The following is a 23,637-nucleotide window of genomic DNA, read 5'->3' as shown; positions in this document are numbered from 1 at the left end:
GTTAGAGGTTGTACTATCTCTCAAGATACTGATTTGTAAATGGAATATTCTCTTTGTGGACCTTAACACAGCACTCCTTAAAAGCTCATGAAGTATCACAGAACTCTGTCAAGTCAATATTTCATGTTTCATTAATTCCCTACTTAGCCAGTTCTCTGATTGGTTAAATGTAGTGTCTGTAAACTTCCTAGCTGTATTTTTACCTGAAAAGGCTCAAAATGCTAATTTAGTATGATGGATAAACACGTGCTTAGAAAATACATATATTGGGGGAAAAATGTAAAAAATAATAAGGGATGAGCATAACCAAAACTTTGTCAGGAAAAGCTGTACAAGTATATTTATATGCTGTTAATTAGTTATGATATTTTATGAAAAGGATGTATTCATGTCATAATTAATTCTCCCTGAATGAGCGTAGTTATGCATATCTACAGCAATGGAGCCTTCTGTTACTTTATTAGTTGTTAATGTTAATTGCTGATGGTCACACAATACAGCTTCAGTCTCTTCCCCATCTTACCAAAATGACTGTTACATAGGAAGCAAACTACGTCAGAACTGAAATCAACGAGCATACAAAATATCTCACCTTGAGCTTCTAGGACATACTCTGATTCTAGGATGTGATTGTAGACATTCAGTCTGATGTATTCTTATTTTTACAGGACCTTTTAGTATATACATAAAATGTATAAATAGTAATAATGCATTATTAATGTTGATGCAACACAGAGGCTAAGAAAGAAAGTACACAAACATATGTAAAATCAAAGCTATTGCATAAGTATTACATAATATCACTACAGAACAAAGAGATTTTAATTTTCACTTTCAATGTGACATCATTCATGGTTTCATCTAGAATTTCTTAGAGTGGAAACAAACACAGTAGTAGTAGATGTGATCAGCCCAATAAATTGTGCTTGAAATGAGACACACGTTTTAGAAAGCCGTTCTTGTCCTAAGTAAAGATATGATCACCAGCTTCCCTGGATAAACTGCCTTACAGACAAACTGCACCCTCCAGCCAAGGGTGCAGGTAATTTCCTGGGGGCATTCCCACAGGAATTCACCTCACTCCAACTTTCAGTCACTGCAGTTCCCCATGACCTTGCCTGATGCCTGATTGAAAACCCTCTTCATGTCTCCTACTTCTTTTCCTTGTCTGATACTTCTTTTCCTTGTCTTAAATTAGCTCCCTAAGTTGAGGCATTTTAAAAACTCAGCTCCCAGAAACTCTCAGCTTTCTTTAGGTTTGTTTTGAGTTTTTCTGAATCCCTGTACAAATTTTCAGCATTTGTGGAATTTTGCATTAATTTTAACAAAATAAAGGCTTAGATGAGAAATCATAAGATCAGTAACTCTTCCATTTACTTATTTCTGAGTTGAAGATCTAGACCTTAACACTTTTTCTAATACATTTTTTAATAATATTCCCATAAAAAAAAAAAAAAAAAGGTGGGTTAGGTAAGGAGTTCAAGAAGTTTTTGACTTTTGGTCACTTCGATTGTCTCTGTAGAGCCAGCTGTAAGTTATCTTAACTGATTAAAGCCCCATAACATAAAACCTTCAATTAATTTTCTTTTAGTACTTACTTTAAATTCCAATAAAGTTTGACTGCACATTCAAATTCTCCATTCTGACACATTCTGAATGTGCTTATTTGCACAACTGAAATCCATGTTTTTTTCCACAACAATGTATAAAATAGCTTTCCAATGCAAACTGACATGTTTCAGAGGAATTAAAAAATCATTTTTAGGGCAGGATTGATACCAATTATGATTGATTTTGATTTACTTTATATTTGCTAAACCTGCTCTTAAAACAAAACAAAACTACAAAAGTGTAGTTGGTATAAGTACAGCTATTGGTACATAGCAGATATATTGAAAATCAAACTAAACCAAAAATTTTTTAACAAGAATATTCCCTTTCCTGCCCTGTCTTACATTTGTTTCACATTCAAGACTTCCATAAGTTTTAAATGGGAGTTCTGGATGTGTCAGCTCTGTAAGGCTGCCACTTCACAGGGAAAAGTGAATGTAGAAAGGAGGTAAAAAGACAATTCACCTTGGAAAATTTAACTGGGTTGTACAATTTGCCACTGTGTTCAATATATTTCAAAGGTATCCCATAATAGCCAGAAGTTCTTTACAAAGGTCACTGTAAAATCATATCCTGTATTACTACAATTTCTGAAAGTGTTCCTTGTCTGCCAGCTGTTCAACTGAACTTTGTCAATGAAAGCAAAGTTTCCAGGGTTATCACTCTGCCCCTTAAACTGTATTATCTACAAAATAATAAACCTTAGTGGAAAAAAAAGATATTAAAAGGTTTATAAAACATTCTCTTAGCAGAGATTGTTTCCAGTCTCACTCCTTGAGCTGAAGTGGTTTAAACTCTCGCCACCATGCCTGCCGATTACAATGGGACATGGGAAATGGAAACCAATGAAAACTTTGAAGGCTACATGGTTGCTTTAGGTAAATGGAAAAATGTTGACTATATAAAGAGAAAATGTTTCAATTATAAGCAAAATCCTTCTAAAAATTAATGAGATTTTTCTGTAATGTACATTGTGGCATAAGGGTTTCTGCCAATGGCATTACAAATCAAGTAATTGTAATGTAATTAAAATTGCAATGATCTAAATTTATAAGCAAATGAAGACTTGTAGCCAAAGATATTATTCTTTATTTAGATAATTGAAAAAACAGATGCGGATGGGGGATGGTGGGGGGGGGGGGGGCGGGGAGAAACCAAAACAACACGCTTTCAGATATAGAAGCTCTTTTTTACTCCTGGTATATACTTATGGCAACAGTGTAGCCACAATCTGGTTAAAGAGGAATAAGATATTCTATATCACTAAAGTAAAAATAATGCCATATTTAATTAGTGCTTTGAACTAATTATGTTACAGAGATGAAAAATTTGATGCTTTAACTGATTTTCTACCAGTTTTACCAAAGAACCTTAATCCTAATTGATTGATCTGTTCAGATTGAAATAGAATACATAAATACATTAAAATAAACTCTCATCATTATTCATCAACAATTGAAAATAGTTGCAATTTCCTCAAAGCTCTTGTAAGACAGAAAGGCAAGTCTCACTATTTATAGGTTTTAGCTTCTGCATTTATGGAAAAAAACTCAGTAACTTCAGGGGCATCTGTAAATAATATGCATATACACCTGTGAGGCACAAAAAGAGAGAGTGATTAAAAATGAGAATGATTAGGACAACGAGAATGATTAGGACAGTGTTTTGAATTTCAGGAGAAAGATACACATTAATTGAAGTGATTTTTGTGCATACTTGCATATATAAACCTAAAGTTATAGATACACTATAAGTTATAGTAATTTAAAACTGCCAATGAATAAGCAAAAAAACTCAACACCAAAAACACTGCAAAGATGCATATGCTATAGGTGATTCTCAGAAAGAAATTGCAGGGAAAGGGTGAAAAGATATTCTTCTCCTCTTTTTCCCACAATTTTACATTTTGTTGATATTTTAAGTATTAATGTGCTCGGATTCAAAGGACACTGAGGTTTTGAGGGGGTTTTTTTAATTCATCTGTCCTTTTAATTAATTCACACACATTTCTATACTTTAATTAAAGATTAGTTTTGTCCTTTAAGTCAGAAACTTTGATTTTATCATAAACATGTTACAAAGTATTTAAATCTACTATAATAGAACTGCATATCATTTTTATTGCTTATATTGTTCAAAATGCAGTTATGAAAACCATGCTTTAATAAAACCTCCCTGATTTTTCTCCAGGAGCTACAAGACTAATATATTAGTCAGAAATAGCATTTCTTTAGAGGTCTAGACATTTTTTTCCCTGAGAGAGAACTAAATTTTATGTTGCCTGGCTATAAATCAGACCCAGAGATACCTTTAATCCACCACAGCAGATAAAATATACCCAAGAAGTCTTGAATATAAATACTGAACAAGATCATTATTCCCCATGTTAAAAAGTCACATTTTTTTCAAGCCTATCCTCTTAGTCAATTCGATTAGTACTTCACAAGTAGGATAATGAATCCAGCAAAAGAAAAAGGGCTCCATTAGCAAGTGGCATTGCCGAGCTGACAATGATTAACACACACATGAAACCACTAAAGGATGGCCAGCAAACCAAACCCATTTTTCAATCTCTTGCAGAAGCATGGGAGATTATTTCATTTGCATACAGCACCATAATAAGATTCCCTGCCAGCTGGTCAGAAATATTTACTGCAGATGGTAATGCTGCTGGCATTAGGGGGGTTGGCTGAGCAAACTGGGATCATGGTCATGTATATGCTCCCTTTGGTAACTTGCAATGCATTCAGTCCCAAGCAGTTGTTTACATTATAATTTTATAATCATGAACAAAATAAGGATGTTAAGGAGATCAGTACAGCGGAAAATGTTGACAGAATATTAAACAGGACCTGTCAAATGCTCTACATGGATACTTTTTTAACTTTTGACTTTGAATGTGTCTCCTCTTAAACTGCAATTTATTTGTGTGCCTGCTATCAAACAATAATGGATTTCAGGCTTTTATTTGATTGCTTCTTTTTTCATTAATATAAGTTTCATTCTTTTAAGTTAATTAATTAACCTCTTGTATACTCTCACAGACTATAGGTTCATCATACAAGTAACATGCCCAAGTTCTCTTGATTACATACTCATTCTCCCTTGATTACATACCCATTCTAACATGCTAAATTTCTGATAAGGAATATATTATTCTGAGATCCTTCTTTAGGGGTGGCCTAAAGCATCTGTAACCCTGCAGGACACACAGCAACACCCTCACGTGCCTAAGACTCCCACTGCGTGCTTAGGAAAGGGAATGGCTGATGAGCCTAAAATGAGAGTAGCACTCCTGCATGCCACAGCTTCATGTATGAGTGAGGCCAAAAGGGCACTGTCAGTCTTAATAGCCCCTGTTGTTTCACATTCTCAAAAAGCTCTGGAAATTCAGGTGATTTAACACACCAGCATCTATTCTCTATTGGTTGTATGTTGAATGCTCACAAAATTCCCACAGATACCCTGTTAATAAATAAATGTATTATCAGTGGAAGATCCTCGAGTTGAAAGTATACTTGCAAACACAAGGTAATTTTTATTTGAAATTACCTTTTTCTCTAGAAAATGTTGTAGGAAAAAGCACCATTTGTGGAACTATGTTTCACTTCATTTTTTTTTTTTAATGTGTAAATATAAACGCTGTGGGTTTTTATTTTTGTTAGTAAATACTGGAATTTTCACTTGATTTTCTGGTTTTTGACAGGTATTGATTTTGCAACTCGTAAGATTGCAAAACACTTGAAACAAACAAAAGAGATTGTTCAAAATGGAGACAATTTTAAAACAAAAACACTCAGTACTTTCAGAAACTATGATCTGGATTACACTGTGGGAGTGGAGTTTGAAGAACACACCAAGGGACTGGATAACCGAGTGGTGAAGGTAAAAATCTGGTATCTGATATCTGTTTATACTACAGTCCGCACCAGGAGCCAGCAGTTCCAAAAATCAGCTGAATACGTTAAGTAACACCCCAATATTTTACAGCCATCAGAGGATTTTTATAAAACAGAAATAATTTGCATCCTGAGACAGTTTTCTTTCCTGCTATAAGCATTTATTAGAAATGCAAATCAGGATGGCTACTGAGATACGTGAGGACAATCACTAATTATGTTTTTCTAGTAGGGGATTTTTCCAGCTTTTCCATGATACATCTAGAAATTAGCAAAAGTCTGTTTTTACATATATATCCTCCTTAATGAAACTGTGGATTCATCCCTGTGAATTTAGGACTGTGTCAATATAAAATTTCATTTTGGGATGGCTGGGTTTACACTGATCAGTCTCAGTTGGGCAGTTTAACAGTTGGACATTGTTAAAAATAAACTTGCACTTAGCTTTTAATGTTAGGGGAGCTTTAGGAAGGGACAAGAAAAAATGTGAGCCAAAGCTTGGAGTGATCAGGTGGCAGGGTAGGTGCAGAGGCAGCGGGCAAGGAGGCCCAGCAGTGGATGCTTCACTATCTTTGGGATTATAGAGTAACCAGAGCTCAGAATTTCCCCAGGAATCTGTAGCCATTTGTTCAGACACCCTTCAGGGAGATATGTGGACAACACTTGGATTAAGGGCCATGTTGTAGCCCATGCCCTACCTCCTATGGCAGAGTCAGTTCCTGGGGGGATTCAAACAAGACTCTCTCAGAGAAGTCAGGGAGGAAAAGAATACACACGAGCACTGATTCACTTACTGAATTCAGTTTCATGTTTCTGTATCAATACTGCTTCTGTTTTACTTTCTTCTCACCCCTAAAATGCTTAAGCAACACTTTCAGATGTAGAAAGGTCAGATCTTAAATTTCCATTGACTGTCCCCTTTGGAGTCGTGCTAATCCAGCATCCCCTTCCTCCTTTGCTTATCATTCACCAAATATACCTGTTATCAACTCTGCTAATTACCACACCTGTATTCTGCCACTCAGCTTGCAGTTGCCAAACTCTGAGAAGCTGAGATCAAAACTCACTGTCAACTGTTTTGTTTTGGTAATTCCCACAGGAAAAGTGGCAGCATAAAGGACATGTTTGCATTTGAACTCACATCATCCTTCACTGAAGTGGCACAAATTTAACCGCAGACATTGTTTGTACACCATGGATCACTTTTAATTCTCAAACTAACTTTGTGCAGTGTCATTCCTATGATTTCTTACAAATTATTTCTCATTCACTGCACTGCAAGCCATCAAAGAGTAAGACCCATTTCTTTCACCTATCCTGAATATCCCTATCTCTAAATTTTCTTTCTGTCTCCTCCAGTGGGCACTGGGTGGAAGAAATTCCTGTGACAAAGTCTATGCTTTAAAACACTGCTCCCACATCTCTTCAGATCAGTTGAAGGTATTAGTAAGGATCTAAGGACTCATTAGTTTCATCACTCCTTAAATCCATCAATTTCTGCTCCTCTAGTGCTCATCACCACTTCCAAAGCCATTGGCTTTCTCTGAAAAACCTTTTCACTTGCAGACTCAAGGAAGGAAGGAAGGAAGGAAGGAAGGAAGGAAGGAAGGAAGGAATTGTGCATTTATAATCCTATCTAATTTAATTACTTTTGCCTAATATGAATTTCTAAACAAATCATATTATTTGTTTCTAGAGAGGAGAAGGAAAAAGGAAGCATGTCATGCTATTATTCTCTGAATTGCTCTAAAATTATTTTCTGGTCACTTTATTAACAAAATGCCTCAAACACATTAAAGTTAGATGAAGGTAAAAAAATTGGTAGGCAACATTTAAATGTAAAGAGGGCATGGATAATTTAAAGAGCATGTAGGTTGAAAATTCCGCAAATAAGAAAGAAATTAACTGAAATGGAATGAGTTTTGTCTCATTATTAATGGAAAGCTCCCTCGTAAGAGAAATAAATCATCCAGTGCTGAACTAAAAATGAATTAAGCTCCCAATACACTTGGAGCTTTATAATAATTGAGCTTTCATGGGCTGTAACTGGTCTCTAATAAGGATTTGTCTGATACATGGCTAAGTACGTCCCTAAAGGACAAGGGTCCAAATGTAGAACAATTCCAACAAAGTTGCTTTGAATGTACCCTGGCACATCTATAGATAGACAATTTAGCCTGTAAAGAGAACTTTCCCTTAGTGAGGTTTATCCTGCTCCTGGACAAGAATCAGCATACCCAGTACCTCGTGTGCTGCTGATAGACTCTGAATCACACCAGATCAGGAAATGGTTGAGGATGGAAGGGGTATCCTGAGAACACCTAGTCCAACCTCTCTGCTCAAGCAGGGTCAGCTACAGCACATTGTCCAGCTTATGATCACATCCCTTTAAATTTCTTTGTGAAAGTACATGAAATTATACAAATAAATTTAGTGTATGAGATGATATTAACATACTCTTCCTCTTATTACTTTATGCAGAGCTAGAAAAGGTGTTAGCCCTGCACTTGCCATTATAAGCCCTCAAGTCTTCACCCATGAAACCCTATAATTTTTCCATTAATGGCTTTAAACAGCAAGAAAAATAATACAATTTGCATATATTGCACAAGTAGTTGTAAACACACTCAACAATTCACTAGCTAGTATGAACAGTTGATACTCATGTATGTGGAGAAACACATGGAAATGACAACAAAGCGCTGCAAAAGCTTTCCATCATCACGCTGTTGTCATCTTGAATGCATTTGGGTTTTGTTTAAATGCTTTTGGGGTTTTTTAATGAGGAAGATGGAGAATGATAGGAAGCAACTGTAATTGTGTATTCACATTGTTTGAAATTATTTTTATACGTTCATAAACTTCTCATTAATGTAACTGAGTTAATTATCTGATTCATGCAGAGCCTGGTGACTTGGGATGGTGACAAATTGGTCTGTGTTCAGAAAGGTGAAAAGAATAACAGGGGCTGGAAGCACTGGATTGAAGGAGACATCCTGCATCTGGTAAGGGCTGCTCTACAGATACACAGCACATCACTTAGGTTGCAACATAGGCTCAGGTTTTCCATTTCAAAGGATTTGTTATTTTTTTCTGGTTAGAAAAGTCTTTAGACAGTTCTGATCTCTGAACTCTAAGGAAATTTCCCCTCTGCTTCAACTCAGGAATGCTCAATTTCTTTCCACCTGCTCCAAATTAAGTCGTAACCCTGCAGTGGTTTTTTTGCTCCAGTCCACTGCCCTCCAGCTGTTAACCCTTCCTGTTACATTGCGCCTCTAACATAATCTCATTCTTATATAATCACTAGTAGGGAAAAAGAGAAGGAAAAAAAAATCAATCAGATTGCAAGAAAAATGTTATTCTTTGTTCTGAATGAAGCAATATGAAATTTTAGCAGACTGTGCTGTAGTACAGATCAGAAACCCCTGGATACTCAAGAGGATCCCACAAACAACCCATACTGCAATTATTTTTTCCTAGTTCAATAATGAATTCAAACATCTAAAGTAGTAAACTGTAGCCCAAAGATAGATGTAGTGAGTCCAAGAGAGGCCAGAAAAGCCTGTGCAGGAAACAAGCAATCAGTGATGTGCAGAAAGATTTCAAAATAACAGTATAGTAGAATCATAGAATCATGAAGGTTGGAAAAGACCTCCAAGATCATGAAGTCCCAGCTTTGACTGAACACCACCATGTCCATTAAACCACATCACAAAGTGCCACATCTACTCATTTTTTGAACATTTCACATAATGATAATGATTCCAGAGTTTCCTGGGAAAGCAATCAAGAAATGGGTATGATAATATTGGATGGCACAAGAGGTGGACGGAGAGAGATTCCTGAGAAGAGCCCATTGTTCTATCCCATGCTTTGCACCAAGACATCTGCTCCTTCACAAGTTTACTTTACACATACTTGGTGTGGGCAATCCCAGTGGCTCACATCTCTGTGCCTGAAAGGTCAAAGATAGGAATTAAAGCCCACAATGTGCCACCCAACTAAAAGTCACCTGTCAAGTGCACTTCTCCAGCTCCATCTGAACACATATTCAAAAGCTGATCTAAAAGGTTCTACATGCTGGTACCAAGATTTAGGCTGAGACTGGTGGAAACAAAGAAGCCAAGCAGATCCTTACAGCAGTCTTCAGAAACTGGACTCCAGGTTTGGCCCATTGCTGGCCACAAAGCCAGCTTCAGCTCCCTTCAAAGTCCTGTTTGGCACAGGAATGCTGGCTAGTGACACCAACCAAACTGACTGCATTGCAATGTGCAGCTGTGCCAGCCTTTAAGAGGTCAGCTGCAGCACTGGGCAGCAATGGTGCATTGTTCTGGCCCCTGAGAAATGGCTGGGCACACCTCTGAAGCAAATCATCTTTTTAAAGCATTCCTCTTTTTTTTTTTATTTCCTTGTTTCAGTGCTTCTCGTGAATTTTGAGGTAACATGAATTATAAACTCTTACAGTATATTGTCTTAACAACAGAGCATGAAAAAGCCTTGAATTAAAGCACAATTTTTATGCATTTTTCATGTTTATTCTTCTTAGAGTTCAATTCATGTATCAAAAACTAATTACTGCAACATGAGGTGCATACCTGCTGTTTGGTTACATATAATACACTATTCTTACTGTTCAATTTTTCATAAGTTTTTAATGTAGTGGCTCAGTTGTAGCAATTTCTGGTGGGATCTGATATATATGCAAAATAAAACTTCTACCACTACATACTTACTATTTGTTTTAATACTGCAGGAACTGACATGTGAAGACCAGGTGTGCCATCAGACATTTAAGAAGAAGAACTAAAATTGAGCAGAAAGCCTCCCAGGTCTTCATCACAATGTTATGCCATTATGTTTTGTCTAAAAAGAAGAATGAAGCCAGATTTTCATTCCTTTGACACTGCTATGTGAATATATTATGTGCCTGTTTATGGAAAAAGCACACTTTATAGAAATAACATCAGTTACAAACCTCATAAATTCCTTTGCCTTTCAATCTGGAATTAAATAAAAGTAATTGTCTTTCAAATAATGCTTCCCTACATCTTTATAATCATTTCCAGAGGAATGTCCGTTAGCAACAAGGCTGAAAATTAACAGCCACAATTATTTCAATCACAGTCTATCTCTCCATAGTGCTGTATTATCATGATCTCTTCAGATGACTGAGTAATACTGGATAATCATTGGACAGTTTCTATTTAATTTAGTCCTGGATCACTAAGTCCACAGTTTCAGGCAACAGAATGCCTCACTGAGCACAATACATGTCCTTTCACATCTGGATTGTTCCCTTGAATGGCTCAGGTCTAAAGCTGCTACTGGTTATCACCATAAATATCTCATGGCCCTTGTGAAATGCTGCAGCTCCTCAGTATGATCCTAACATGGATCAATGACAATGCTGTAACTTCCAGTTAGAACTGGCACCCTAATAATCATCCCAGTGGATAAATCTGCTGTTTGAAGCAAACTCTACATTGAAGAGTTGTTGCGTGGTGTGAAAACTAAGGCACACATAGGACTGTAAGAGGAAAACTGCAGAGTATACACAGTCTGCATGTACTCTGTGCATAAAGAGTACCCAGCATGCTGCAATCTTCACCTTGTGCCACCTTTCAGAGACTGTAAAAAGAAAAGTCTTTTCCATGCAACTCTTCTCAGTTTTATTCAGGATTTTTCAAAAGAATTCATGTTCTTTGCTAAAGGCAAGTTTAAGTTATGGACGTTGAACACTAAGTTAAGTTATGGATGATGAACACTACTTCAGTAGATAGAAACTTGTATTATTCAACAAAATGTGTGCACACCTTTCCCAGAAGAGCTTGTATGCCCAAAAGCTCATCTCCTTTTTCCCAACTACATGAATTATTTTAATAAAATACACTGTCTTTCCTACAACCTTGCCTTTCAGATATAAAAACTTTCACATCAGCTTTAGCACTGGTAAGTTCCCTCATGTCCATAGGCCCCCACCCTCTGTTTAGTATGGGAGGAGTGAAAATCCGCTAAACAGATCAGTGGTAGGGAAGTATGGAAAATATGTTTAAAAACTTTTGCAGAAATGGAAGAACATATGCTTTCTCTTCATCTCCACCTGCTCCTTAGCCCGCTCAATGTCAATAGCTCAGGATAGGAAAGGAGTCTCCCAGCTGACAACCAGGTTACAGCTGCAAAAATCTGGTTAATATATCACCAATACTTATATGGCCATGGACATTATCCTGGTTCCAGCTGCGATTGAGCTGATTTTCATTTTAGTAGGTAGTACTGCACTGTGTTTTGGATTTTGTATGAGAATAATGTTGATAATGGTTGAGTAGTCGCTAACTAGTGCTTCCTCTCAGTCAAGGACTCCAGGTTCCATGTTCTGCCTGTGAGGAGTGCACAAGAAGCTGGGAGGGAGCAGAACCAGGACAGCTGACCCAAACTGGCCAAAGGGACATTCCACACCATAGGAATCGTGCTTAGCATATAAAGCCGCAAGAAGGAAGAGGGAAAACTGTTGTGTTTGGGATAGCATTCCCCAGTAATTGCTTGGTCTTCCCAAGGAACTGTTACACGTGATGGACCCTGCTGAACACCTGCCCATGGGAAGTGGTGAATGACCTCCTTGTTCTTCTTTGCTTGTGCATGCCACTTTTTCTTTTCCCATTAAACTGTCTTTAGCTCAGCCCAGGAGTTTTCTCAGGGAATGGCTGTGTGGTGCTTAGTTGCCAGAGTTAAATCATGACAGGCATAGAAGTGCATATGTAAGGATATTTTTATTAATTGGACTTTGCTTCTCCTGATAAAAGTTGACTTTGTATCAAACTTCCTGTGTCCTTTGCCTGAGCAACGCTTTCATATTAGTTTGTGCAGAAGAAACTGCACTTGGAGTTAGTAAACTCCTTATTTCGTCTTATTCAGCCCTGACCTGGACTTTTCAGTAGATATGTATTTAATTCATATTTCTAAGTCTCAGCTAGTTACAAGGACAAGAAGTACCACAGTTCATTAAGCTTTCAAAATATTATCAGAAGAACATAATCACTAGGAAACAAAATGTGCATGTTTTAATCAGTGACATTTCTCCTAGTTGATTCTTGGCAGGAGTAAGTCTGCAAAATGCAGGGATTTGTAAATTCACACCAAATCATAAATCCAAAGGAAATGTTTCATACATCACAAGGAACTATCATCAATTCACAAATGATGAGTTTGAAGAGGGAAAGCAAACATTCTTCAATTGGTTTCTTATTATGCTCACTAGTTCTATCTAATGGTTATGGCTCAGAAGTAAAGGAAGTAGGTGATTGAGCACAAGTAGACTTTGATTAGGAGAAAACTGGATCCGACCCTATTTTTTTACCTATCTTGGAAATGAAAATTTCAGACTTTTTAACAGGAAGTGAGAAAATATGCAAGCTTTTTTTGGTCTCCAAAACAACGTTTTGTTTTTACATGTACTGATATGCAAGAACTTGCATCCTCCTTTACAACTGTACGCCCAGTGCTGGAGACAGAGGAGATATTCGTTATGCTGCATTATAATTACTTCCAAAGGTATCCTTGTTTGTATCATATTTGTGATGTTAGATTGGTCTCTAAGCTGTTCAAAGTCCCTTATCTCCTTGTCAGCAGATTAAATACTTGCGCTGGAGGAACGGACCTTGCTGGTAAATCAAAGAATATTCATTCACATTTTTTCAGCCCTCTGGCACGCAGTGCTGTCTCAACTGTTTTGAAGGATTACCATTTGGATGGATTCTTTTCCTCACAGAGAATATTGCTCAAATACAGCCCCAGGAAGGGAATTTATCAGCAACCTTCTGATCCAGTGTAGTGGGTTGACCCTGGATGGATTCTAGGAACCCACCAAAGCCTCTCCGTCACTCCCCTCTGCAGCTGGACAGGGGAGAGAAAAAACAACAAAGGGTTGATGGGTTGAGGTGAGGATTGTGAGAGAGAGATCACTCACCAGATACCCTCACGGGCAAAACAGGCTTAAATTTCTAATATTAATTGACTTTATTACTAACAAAACAGAGCTTAAATTTGTAATATTAATTGACTTTATTACTAACAAAACAGAGCAGGATATTGAGAAATAAAATGAGATCTTGAAAACACCATCCTCCCACCCCTCTCTCCTTCCCTACCTTTTGCCCCCAGTGGTGCAAGGAGACAGGGAATGGGGGTTATGGTCAGTTCATCACCTGTGGCTTATCCCACTGCTCAGGGAGAGGAGTCCCTCTCCTGCTGCACCATGGGGTCCCTCCCACAGGAGACAGCTCTCCATGAACTTCTCCAACGTGAGTCCATCTCATGAGCAACAGTTCCCTAGAAACTGCTGCAACATGAGTCCATCCCATGGGCAACAGTCCTCCCAAAACTGCTGCAGTGTGGGTCACTCTTCCACAGGCTCAGTCCTCCAAGGACAGGCTGCTCCAGCCTGGGAGCCGGGCCCCTCTTGCCACAGGCCTCCCACGGGGTCACAGCCTCCTCCAGGCATCCCCTGCTCCAGCGTGGGCTCCTACACAGGCTGCAGGTGGACCTCTGCATCCCTGAGGATCCCGATGGGCTGCAGGTGGATCTCTGCATCCCTGAGGATCCCCATGGGCTGCAGGTGGATCTCTGCATCACCGTGGATCTCTGCATCCCTGAGGATCCCCATGGGCTGTGGATGGATCTCTGCATCACCATGGATCTCTGCATCCCTGAGGATCCCCATGGGCTGTGGGTGAATCTCTGCATCCCTGAGGACCTCCATGGGCTATGGGTGGATCTCTGCATCCCCGTGGACCTCCATGGGCTGTGGGTGGATCTCTGCATCCCCGTGGACCTCCATGGGCTGCAGGGGCACAGCTGCCTCCCCATGGGCTGCACCTCGGGCTGCAGAGGAAACCCAGCTCTGGTGCTTGGAGCACCTCCTGCCCCCCTTCTCCCCTGTCCTTGGTGTCTGCAGAGCTGTTCCTCTCACATGTTCTCACCCCACTCTTCTCTGGCCACAATTACAACTGTACAATAACTTTTTTCTTTCTTCTCAAATCTGCTATCCCAGAGGTGTTACCACCATTTCTAACTGACCCGGCCTTGGCCAGAGGCACGTCTGTCTTTGGAGCTGCCAGGGATTGGCTCTGCCGAACATGGAGGAAACTTCCAGCAGCTGCCCACAGAGGCCACCCCTGTAGCCCCCCTGCTACCAAAGCTTGGCCATGCAAACCCAATACATCCAGAACAGAAAAGCCTGAACAATACAAAAGCACTTCCTAGTGAGTACAGTACTGGGGAAAGAATCAGTACCATTACCTGTTACTGGACTTTTCAAATGACAATGACAAAGCTGTGTGTAACAAATGTTTATAGTGGAATTTCTAAAAATCTCTGCATTGAGCCAATTTTTCTTCCAAAAACTTAGGTATTTTATTGCTGACTGCTAAAAGAAGAGAGCAACCCTGCAGGCAGAGGCTGTAGAATAATGCTGTTATTACTCCTACCAATTCTGTTCTATGGCCAGGCCCTACAGTGCTGTATTTCCATGGAGTTCTGGAGGGTCACCCAGATATGCACAGAATGCCTTTCAAATTTGCCATGGATATCCTGGATGCTCTGCTGCTTGTGAAAGATACTCCACTGCCATCTGGCAAGAAGTCTGAGGTTTTTAAATCAACATTTACTTCAAGATCTGATGGCAAAATTTAACCAAAAAAAAAAAGTTGCTTAATAAGATTTATTTGTATTCTTTTAAGCAAGGGTATATATTTTGCTATAGTGGGGAGAGATTGATAGAAAGGATTTCTTTAGAAATTTTTTCCCACTAGAAGACATTCTTTTCTTTAATTTGTGACTGATTTAAAGGGCAGAGGTTGCAGATACTTTAATTTCAGCTTGCTGGTTACAGTTCTTGTGCAGATTGTGAGGATTAGAAGAAATCATTTTGTGAACATGAGATTTAAAATAATATTAATGAGACAAGCTTTTCAATAGCTGCAAAATTTTGTCAGTTATTCTCTAAATATCACATTTGCTTTAACTATATCTCACACTGCAGTGCTTCAGTCACCATTAAATAGAAATGGGAATGCAATAGATGACAGTAAATATTCCAGAGTTCTTTGAGGTGAAGGAATCCATGGAAAGATGAGGAGCTTTGTCTTATGTGAGAGCAAACATGACTTCACTGGGAGAAAGAATATAAAAATGAAAGGTTGCTGCTGAAGGAATAGGGGCCCAGTCTCATCCATACTCCAACACAGGAAAAGATCGACAGGACCAGAAGGAACAGCCTGGAACTGCAGCAGGGAAGCTGCAGGTTTGCTCCAACGCCTCTGCTCTCCAAAGAGGTGAAGGAGTGGAAGAGACCGGCAGATGAGCTCGTGGAGTCTCTGTGGTCCCACCACAGAATCCACTTTCTTCCATCAGCAAACCTATCATTGTACCTGCAGTAATAGCTGGCAAAAAGACTGGCAAGAAGATCTCAAAGATGTTATAATTCTTACTGGTTTTATGTGGAGAAAAGGGTCAAATAGACCCAAAAAAGGGTCCCTGGATTAAGAGAAAAACTACTAATGTTTAGCAAGACCCAGAAACAAGCCTTGAGAACCACTGGCAGATCTCTTTACCTGTTTTCATTCTACTGTACTTTGGATTTCTGCTGGGTTTGGTTTAAGTTACAATCTTTCAAAGAAAGGCTTCCTGAAAATCTGATAAACCCTTCACAAAGGCTTTTGCTGTAAACTTAGTTATGACTTCATAATTAAACCATGGCATGAAAGTTAAACAGGATATCTTTCTGTGAAAGCTGCAACAGGCATCCTTTGAACTGCTTTTTAATGTGTATAAGTACCCTTTGCTGCCTTTGTCACTGCACCCAAAGTTGTTTTCCTGTAATTACTTAATTGTCTTTCCCTGTCACCTCTATTTCATTCACTTTTGGATATACACATGCACCATATCCATGGATATATATATATTTATGCATCTTTACACACACATGTATTTACATTCAGGGGTAGAAGGGTTCATAGGTGCCCACGATATTTGTTTGCCCACACCTCTGCAGCTTTTGAACCAGTTGCCCAGTGTAGACTGGCCAACCAAACCTGACTGTAAAAGATAAAGTCTCTAAGATATAATAGTTCTACAATATTATATGAAAATCAATAGCCTGATAGAATGCCTCCAGTAAAAGAAAGGCTACAGGGAGAACTCATGTTTATCAAGTCCCAGAAAATCATTTAGGATAAATGCCTGTAACCATGGAAAACCTTCATCTGGATGCCAACAAATTCAACCATGAGACAAAATCCACTAGCAACTGAGCTTTGGTGGTTCTGCTGCTCACAGCAGTACTTGTTTCATGGTCTACTTTACAATGTTTAATATTTTTTCTACTTACTAAATTACCTGATTTTTCTTTTTCTGGCTGTCTCTGTAGTAACTGACTTTTTTTTTCAAGATTTTCTCATCTTTTCCTACACATGTGTAGGGGAAAATAACTTTAATAACGAAGTATATGTTTTTTCTTGGAGGTGACAAAATCCAAAGATTGCTTAAATTTTCTAATGATCACACTAAAGCAATGCCTTTCCAACAGGGGAGCAGTCGTAAAAGCCAACTGAAGAGTGTAGTGTGCCTTGTCAACACATTGAATCGCTACCTGAAAATTACCCCGCTTCATGGTCATGCTTAAGCATAGAAAGGTTATTGAGCTTTGGCACAAAAGTGAGTGAACTCGTACCAGTCAGTTGGTGTAACAAGCGAGAAAACAGTAGATTCTCAAAATATATAATTTTATCTTTTCTTTTCATGGTTTTAATTAATTTCCAGCTTTTGAAATAATTATAAGGGTGTCAAACTAGATATTGGAGCTTGTCTTGCAAGTAGTTCTACTTAAGTCAGAGCACTTCCAGGGAGTCATTTATTCATTTCAGCCAGATCAGATCCTGATCAGACCATGCACCTCTACTGATAACACAGACTGTAGACTGTGAAGCTGCAGAATTTAATGCATTCAAAGTATCAGGGTCGGAAAAATGTGTATTGCTATTCACTGTTGTTGATACAATAAATGAATGCAATAAAGTTCCTGAATGTTTAGAGACAAGGTTTTAAGTTAAACATTTTTCTTTTTTGCTTAGATGTTGAAAACAAGCAACTAAAAATAAAGGCATGTGACATATGGCATTTTTTCTGTCATTTAAAAAAAAAGAGAATTTACATTTATTTATATAGACATATATTGTCCTTTTTTAATAAATCACCTACAACTTAATATAAATTAGACTTTCATTTTCTAAATACTTTTGAGAAGCCGAAAAGCAGTCAGATAGTCAGAAAAAACACCTGGAAGATGAGCTATACTGGTTAGAGGATTAAGGCAGAGCTGAATTGCTCCCTTTGTGAAATAACAGCCTTGGTTCTCTAAAAACACAGATTGCTGTTTGCTACTAATGGGTGCCTTGTGTAGCATTACAGCAAATTGCTTTCCTTGATGGCATAAACTGAATACACAGAAAACATGAGCACTTAGTTAAAATGTTAGCACATCCAGAGTCACTAAAGGAAAATAACTGTTTTCCAGAGAAAGGCTTTGTATGATCATAACTGAACGATTTCTGGTTTAGGGAACTTCTGTCACTTAAAACAAGAAGCAGCACCAGGGTTTCTATGGCCATGCTGATTGCACAGTCATTCTGCAGCAGAGCAGAATGGACAGAGACTGTGACTAAATGACAGTGGCAGGAGTAAATGAACTCTTGGCCAGTGGACTGCAGGATCCAGTGTGGTCCCTAGTGGAAGTCTAGACATCTCCAGCCTTTGCCTGCGCTTGGCCTTCCAGCTCCAACATCTGCTTACAGCCATATGGCTGTTGCCTGTTTGTTGCACCTCTCTCTGCCTGACTCAGCTGGCTCAGCCTGTACTGCACCTGCACCGGGAGAACCAGCAGAGGTGATGCAGTGCTGCCGCAGGGGAATATTTACCAGATGATCTCAGACCAACTAGGTGAAGTCCTTCCACGGAACAAGATAACAAAATGGAATTACTGAACATATTTTAGTATAGCAGTTTAAACCTCTGTAATGTTCCACTAACGCAGCATGAATGCAAGGCAATGAAGATTGTGGCTCTTGAGCTCAGACTTGTGTTTCCAGGTTTTCATAACTTGCTTTTTCACAAGGAGAAACCTCTGTGTGCTATTGATACAGTGTGTGTTTGTCATTTGTTTCAAATAAGAAAGTCAATCCTTCACGAAGTCACAAGAAAAAAGATCTGATTTGCTTACTGTGTATCTCAGTATAAACAAATATAAGCAAGGCTGTGGGTGAAAACACCATAATAGCTTCTCAGATCTCGGGTTTTATTTATAAAGTAGGTAACAGAACTCTGTAGCTGTCCTACTGTAAGTAATTTAAATAAAAAGAGACCCAGAACATATTTGAAATCTTCCAGTGAAAAATAGAACATATTTCAGCACCTTGGAATAGGTTAAAAAAGGCCCAAATAATTCACCTCACATTGCAAATTTTTTTCCTAATGGAATTAGACAGGGATTAAAATTTTTGATAGAATATATCACTATGGATATAACAACAGTGCAACAATTTATCTAATAATCTGGGCCTGCAATTTATTCCAAATATATGCAGTCCTCTGCCTTGATGACCAACAGTAGTAACGACCAAGACTCTCAGTACATCCACTCCAGATATAATTTTGCAGCCAAGGGTGCTCACAGCCTGACACCCAGCAGTCAGTTTCCCCTTAAGCAGTTAACAGGCCAAATAATTTTCTCAAATATTAGATCAGTGCTAGCGCATTTGAAGGACATGTTTTGTTTGTTTTCTGGATTCCACTTGGAGTTAAGGACCAAAATATGAAAATATTTTAATCAATTTATCTCACTTTGTTAAAAGGTTATAACTTATTCTTCTTCCCTGACCACTCCATTAGGTTTTGGTAATGCAACCATTACTATTCCTATCCTTCCCTGCCAGCTGCCTCAGCAGTAATTAATCTCCACTGGCTGAGGAGCATAAAGGTGCTTTTATCACCATTTTTCCCCTGCATTATAATGATTATATCACCAAAAAGAAAAAAAAAAAGGGGCACCAGAGAACATCTTTAGGTAGGCGAAGATTTCATGTGACAACTTCTATATCCAGTTCAGTGTCAGGTCTTTTTATCTGGCAGTATTTAGAGAGCAAAAGCAATAAATCTTGTTTTCTGTAGTTCCCTGTAATGTGTGAGATTGTAACCACGTCACTGCATGGTGAAATGAGCTCCACAGTACAGCACAGCCATCCCATCTACTGCAGGGTATGGAGAGCCTTTCTGCAACACCCAACACTAAAACACTCCATGGTCCTTTCAGAGGTTACTTGAAGCCACAGAAGAATTTGCAGCAACTTCTCTGGAGATAAATGCTTTAACTTAGTGATACGTGTTTTTTTAAGAGAATTTATATAAGAGTAGTACAATAAGCATTTTTTTCTATACTACTACCTTCAGCATTGGTTTCTTCAAAGTCCGGTCGACATGGCAAAGGTTGATTGCCAGAAACCTCCTTTTGTCACAAAAGCTATACACACAAACCTGATGACAGCCAGCAAAGCCCAGTTTTTGTCTTGTCTAAATCAAATCTACTTTCCCAAACAACAGAATTCTCTTAGCCAACATACAATCACCAAAGATACTGCTGACAGAATGACATTGTCTCCAGCCTCTATTTGCAGTCAATCTTCTGAATCCCATCTCAGAGGAGCCTTTCAAACAACTCCATCACTAATACATTGAATGTAACAATATTCGTCAGTTGTCATGAAATAGTTCACCTCGAAAGTCAGAAAGCATTTTTGTTCAAGTAATTTTGTAACTAATTTTAAAAAGTTTCAAACAGTGGATGATGTCTCTTCCAGTTACAAACCTACCCAATGAGCCTGGATTTTGTCAGCGAAACAGACAAGTATGCACAGAACAGAGCAAAGTCCTAAAATATCAACACTGTTATGTTAAGGGGTTTTGTAATGGATGTAGCGCAGCCTTGACACACAAAAAAGTATCACAAAGGAAATAAGCCTTGTTGGTCAGTTTGATGCCAGGAACCGTTCCCATGCCACTGTCCACCCACAAATATTTACATTGAAGAAATGCTTAACCAAAACTGAGGGAATTCACCACTTTTCACTGAAAGGCTGGAGTTAAAAGGAATCAGTGAAAACTCAAATAATTTTATTTACTTTTGCAGAGGACATTAAAAATTATCATTTAGAAATATGTGATAAACATTCTTCCCCAGACAGATTTACTACAAAACCAGTTTTGGGATTTTGTGTCCAGACATCAGAAAGGAAAAAAAAAATAGAGATGAACAGAATCAAGGCGACATCGAGTGGCGAATCTTGTAATCACACTGCCCTCTTCCCTCAAACCAAAAGATAGTCATTATTGTCATTTTATATCTCTGTGGTAAATTGAATAACATTCTTGTCATTTCTTTCTAAGAACAGAACTGTTAAGCTAATTTGTGTACTCATAGCCACATCACAACTTTCCAAGTACTTTTACTCTGGGGGGATGAAATTCCAACAACATATTGGCTACATATTATTAAAATTCATCCGTTTTAATTTGGAAAGCCATATAAAAAATAATCCATCTCTCTTGTTGATGGAAGAATTCATAAAGGATATAAAACTATGTGTGGGTAATAGTTATAATCACTACTGGGAGGGAGGGGGAAGCTGACTGTATTACAGAATGGTAGCGCTGGCAAGAACAGCAGCATAAGAGTTGAACCAGAAACCTTTAGGATTAAAAGCCTAAACTTTTTTAGTCTAAACTGAGACTTTATACTGATCCTCACTCATCAATAGATTTTATACTCCATCTTTGAGAATTAATTTGTCCAGAAGATCTGAACGCTGCAAATCCTGTGTCAGGTTCCATTTATATCATATATTGACCAAGGACTGAAAAAGAGGTATTCAAAGCTAAAATAATTAATTGCTACAGTCTGAGTTTAAAAATCCGTACAATAGACAGAGATAGTTGAAATAACTTGCAGTCTTCAGATTACACAAAGAAGGTACACAGCACACACTAAAATTATTGAATTATATAAATATAGGACTGCATCTCTGAAAAAATTAATGATTCGGGTTCTACTAGAAACGGGAAAACAAAAGAAACAGTGCTTGCATAAGACTTGTACATACAAATATATTGTTATTTGCCTCTGGCAGTATGTTATTTATGTGTGATTATTGTTAAAGAGCAAAGATAAAATTTAATATAGCTTTCATCACTGCCCGCTCTTTTACACAAACAACTTGTTAATGCGTTATTGTGAAGAAAAAGCTTGCCATACAAAGACACACATTCAGTGCTGCAGAAATGCCACAGAAGTCTGTGTGCTGCTGATTTTCTGAACACAGTGCAAACTCATAAACCATGTAACTATGCAGCTCCAATCATATATACAGAGGGGTTTTAACCTTTCCTAGAAAACACCTACATATTACACTACTGTAAACAAATTGTAAAATAATAATAGATTAAAAAAAAAAAGCTCCCAACCTATTGACAAAGCCACCTTCCATTTGACAGGCATATCTTGAGAGAATAGTGTTTAATTATGGACACATTTGGGGTTTCTAAAAGATTCTTCTAAAACCCTGTGTAAATTAGCCTGCCATGGAACCAAAACATGGTTAGCAAGGTTTAGTTTTCTGTGCCTAGCACACCACAAGCCTGACCTGCATTTGAGCCCGTGAGGAAAAAACTGCTATCAAATTATAAAAACAAAAGACTGCCCACAGCAGAGCAGTGGGCCTTGTGGGGTGAGTGCCTAAGCAGTAGGATCTTAGTGACAACAATGACATCTGTGCTTTAAACCCAATCCCCTTCCCTTTGTTTGTTGAGAAAATGCACAAGTGGAAGATACTGTCTGGTATCACTGCACTGCCATAAAAGTAGTTTTAACATCATTACTGTTCCTTTGAAACAGACACTAGTGTAGGCTATTTGGATAGGATATTTAGATACTTGGGTTCTGTACAATGTTCTGTACAATGTTCTGTACATTGTGTAAGTGTTGCAGTAGGAGCTGAAGCATCACCTCTGCATCTGGAAAACACAAAACTGCCAGATCGAGAGAAAACAACCAACTTCCTTCCTTCACAAGCTACAGTCAATTATCAAAGTCTGGCCACAAACTTTTCATGCTGACTAAGTGTCCATAAGTGATGCTCTTAAATTTCCTTTTATTACCACTTTGTATCTGGATAAAAAATAACTCTATGTCAATATTGTCTAACTTTAATAGAAAACAAACACAGAGTTTTCAGTTTTCCAGGGTGCTGGCAACCCATACTATTCAATAAACAATTTTTGCAAGCTTATGGAAAACCTGATGCTGAATCATTTCCCAAGAATGCTCCGACTCCGTAGTCAGCAGTGATAAGGCAGTAATACAAAATAGCGAATAAAAATGGAAGTCACAGAGTCTTTCTGTCTTGAAATCAATGTCATTGCAGAATTTTTTAGGTAGCTACTGGACTGATACTCCTCAGACAAGAAGAAATCATTTTATAATTTTTCTAGTTCATGTTATCTCAAGACTATATTCAAGGCAAACTAAACTGCTCACTGAATCAGATCTTAGGAACAGTTTGGCAGGTTTGAAGATGAGCAGAGAAAATGGAGTAAGTTTATCTGAAGCCTCAAAACTCAATAAAGGAACATTAGCACCAACATTCAACTATAGTGGAAGGCATTGTAAATCTGATAAAGAAAGAAATTATAAGCTCCAAACTTGGAATACCTGGGACAAGAGAAACTGCTGTCTTCTGAACCACTTCTGTGGTTTCAAGGCCTGCCCTTTTGCCACCAATCTTAATGGAAATAGAATCATGCCAAAATTGGAACTGTGGCCTCCAGGAAATAAAACAAGAAGCGTTAATAAATCAGGAGCACTAACAGATCAATCAAGACGGTTCTTGCTAAGTGATTACATGAATGACATAAAGATAGAACTTATCTAATGAATCAAATGTGCCCAATGAAGCTGTAGCACAAGAGGTCAAAAACTGGAGTCTTTATATTATGTACAACACTTTAGTCTCTCTCACTGACAATCTTT

At 38.2% G+C, this 23,637-nt stretch overlaps 1 protein-coding gene across 1 annotated transcript; it reads left to right on the top strand.

Annotated features, from left to right (window-relative positions):
- Window positions 1-2,348: 2,348 nt before the first annotated feature.
- On the top strand, window positions 2,349-10,542 carry RBP2 (retinol binding protein 2). Its single transcript, XM_048314749.1, has 4 exons — window positions 2,349-2,489; window positions 5,318-5,496; window positions 8,414-8,515; window positions 10,264-10,542. The coding sequence occupies exons 1-4, from the start codon at window positions 2,417-2,419 to the stop codon at window positions 10,315-10,317; spliced, it is 408 nt and encodes a 135-aa protein (XP_048170706.1). The 5' UTR covers window positions 2,349-2,416; the 3' UTR covers window positions 10,318-10,542.
- Window positions 10,543-23,637: the final 13,095 nt, after the last annotated feature.

Source organism: Corvus hawaiiensis, chromosome 10 (assembly GCF_020740725.1).
Source record: "Corvus hawaiiensis isolate bCorHaw1 chromosome 10, bCorHaw1.pri.cur, whole genome shotgun sequence".
Taxonomy (NCBI): Eukaryota; Metazoa; Chordata; class Aves; order Passeriformes; family Corvidae; genus Corvus; species Corvus hawaiiensis.
Note: the sequence above shows the minus strand (reverse complement) of the source record. Positions and strands in the feature narration are given on the sequence as shown.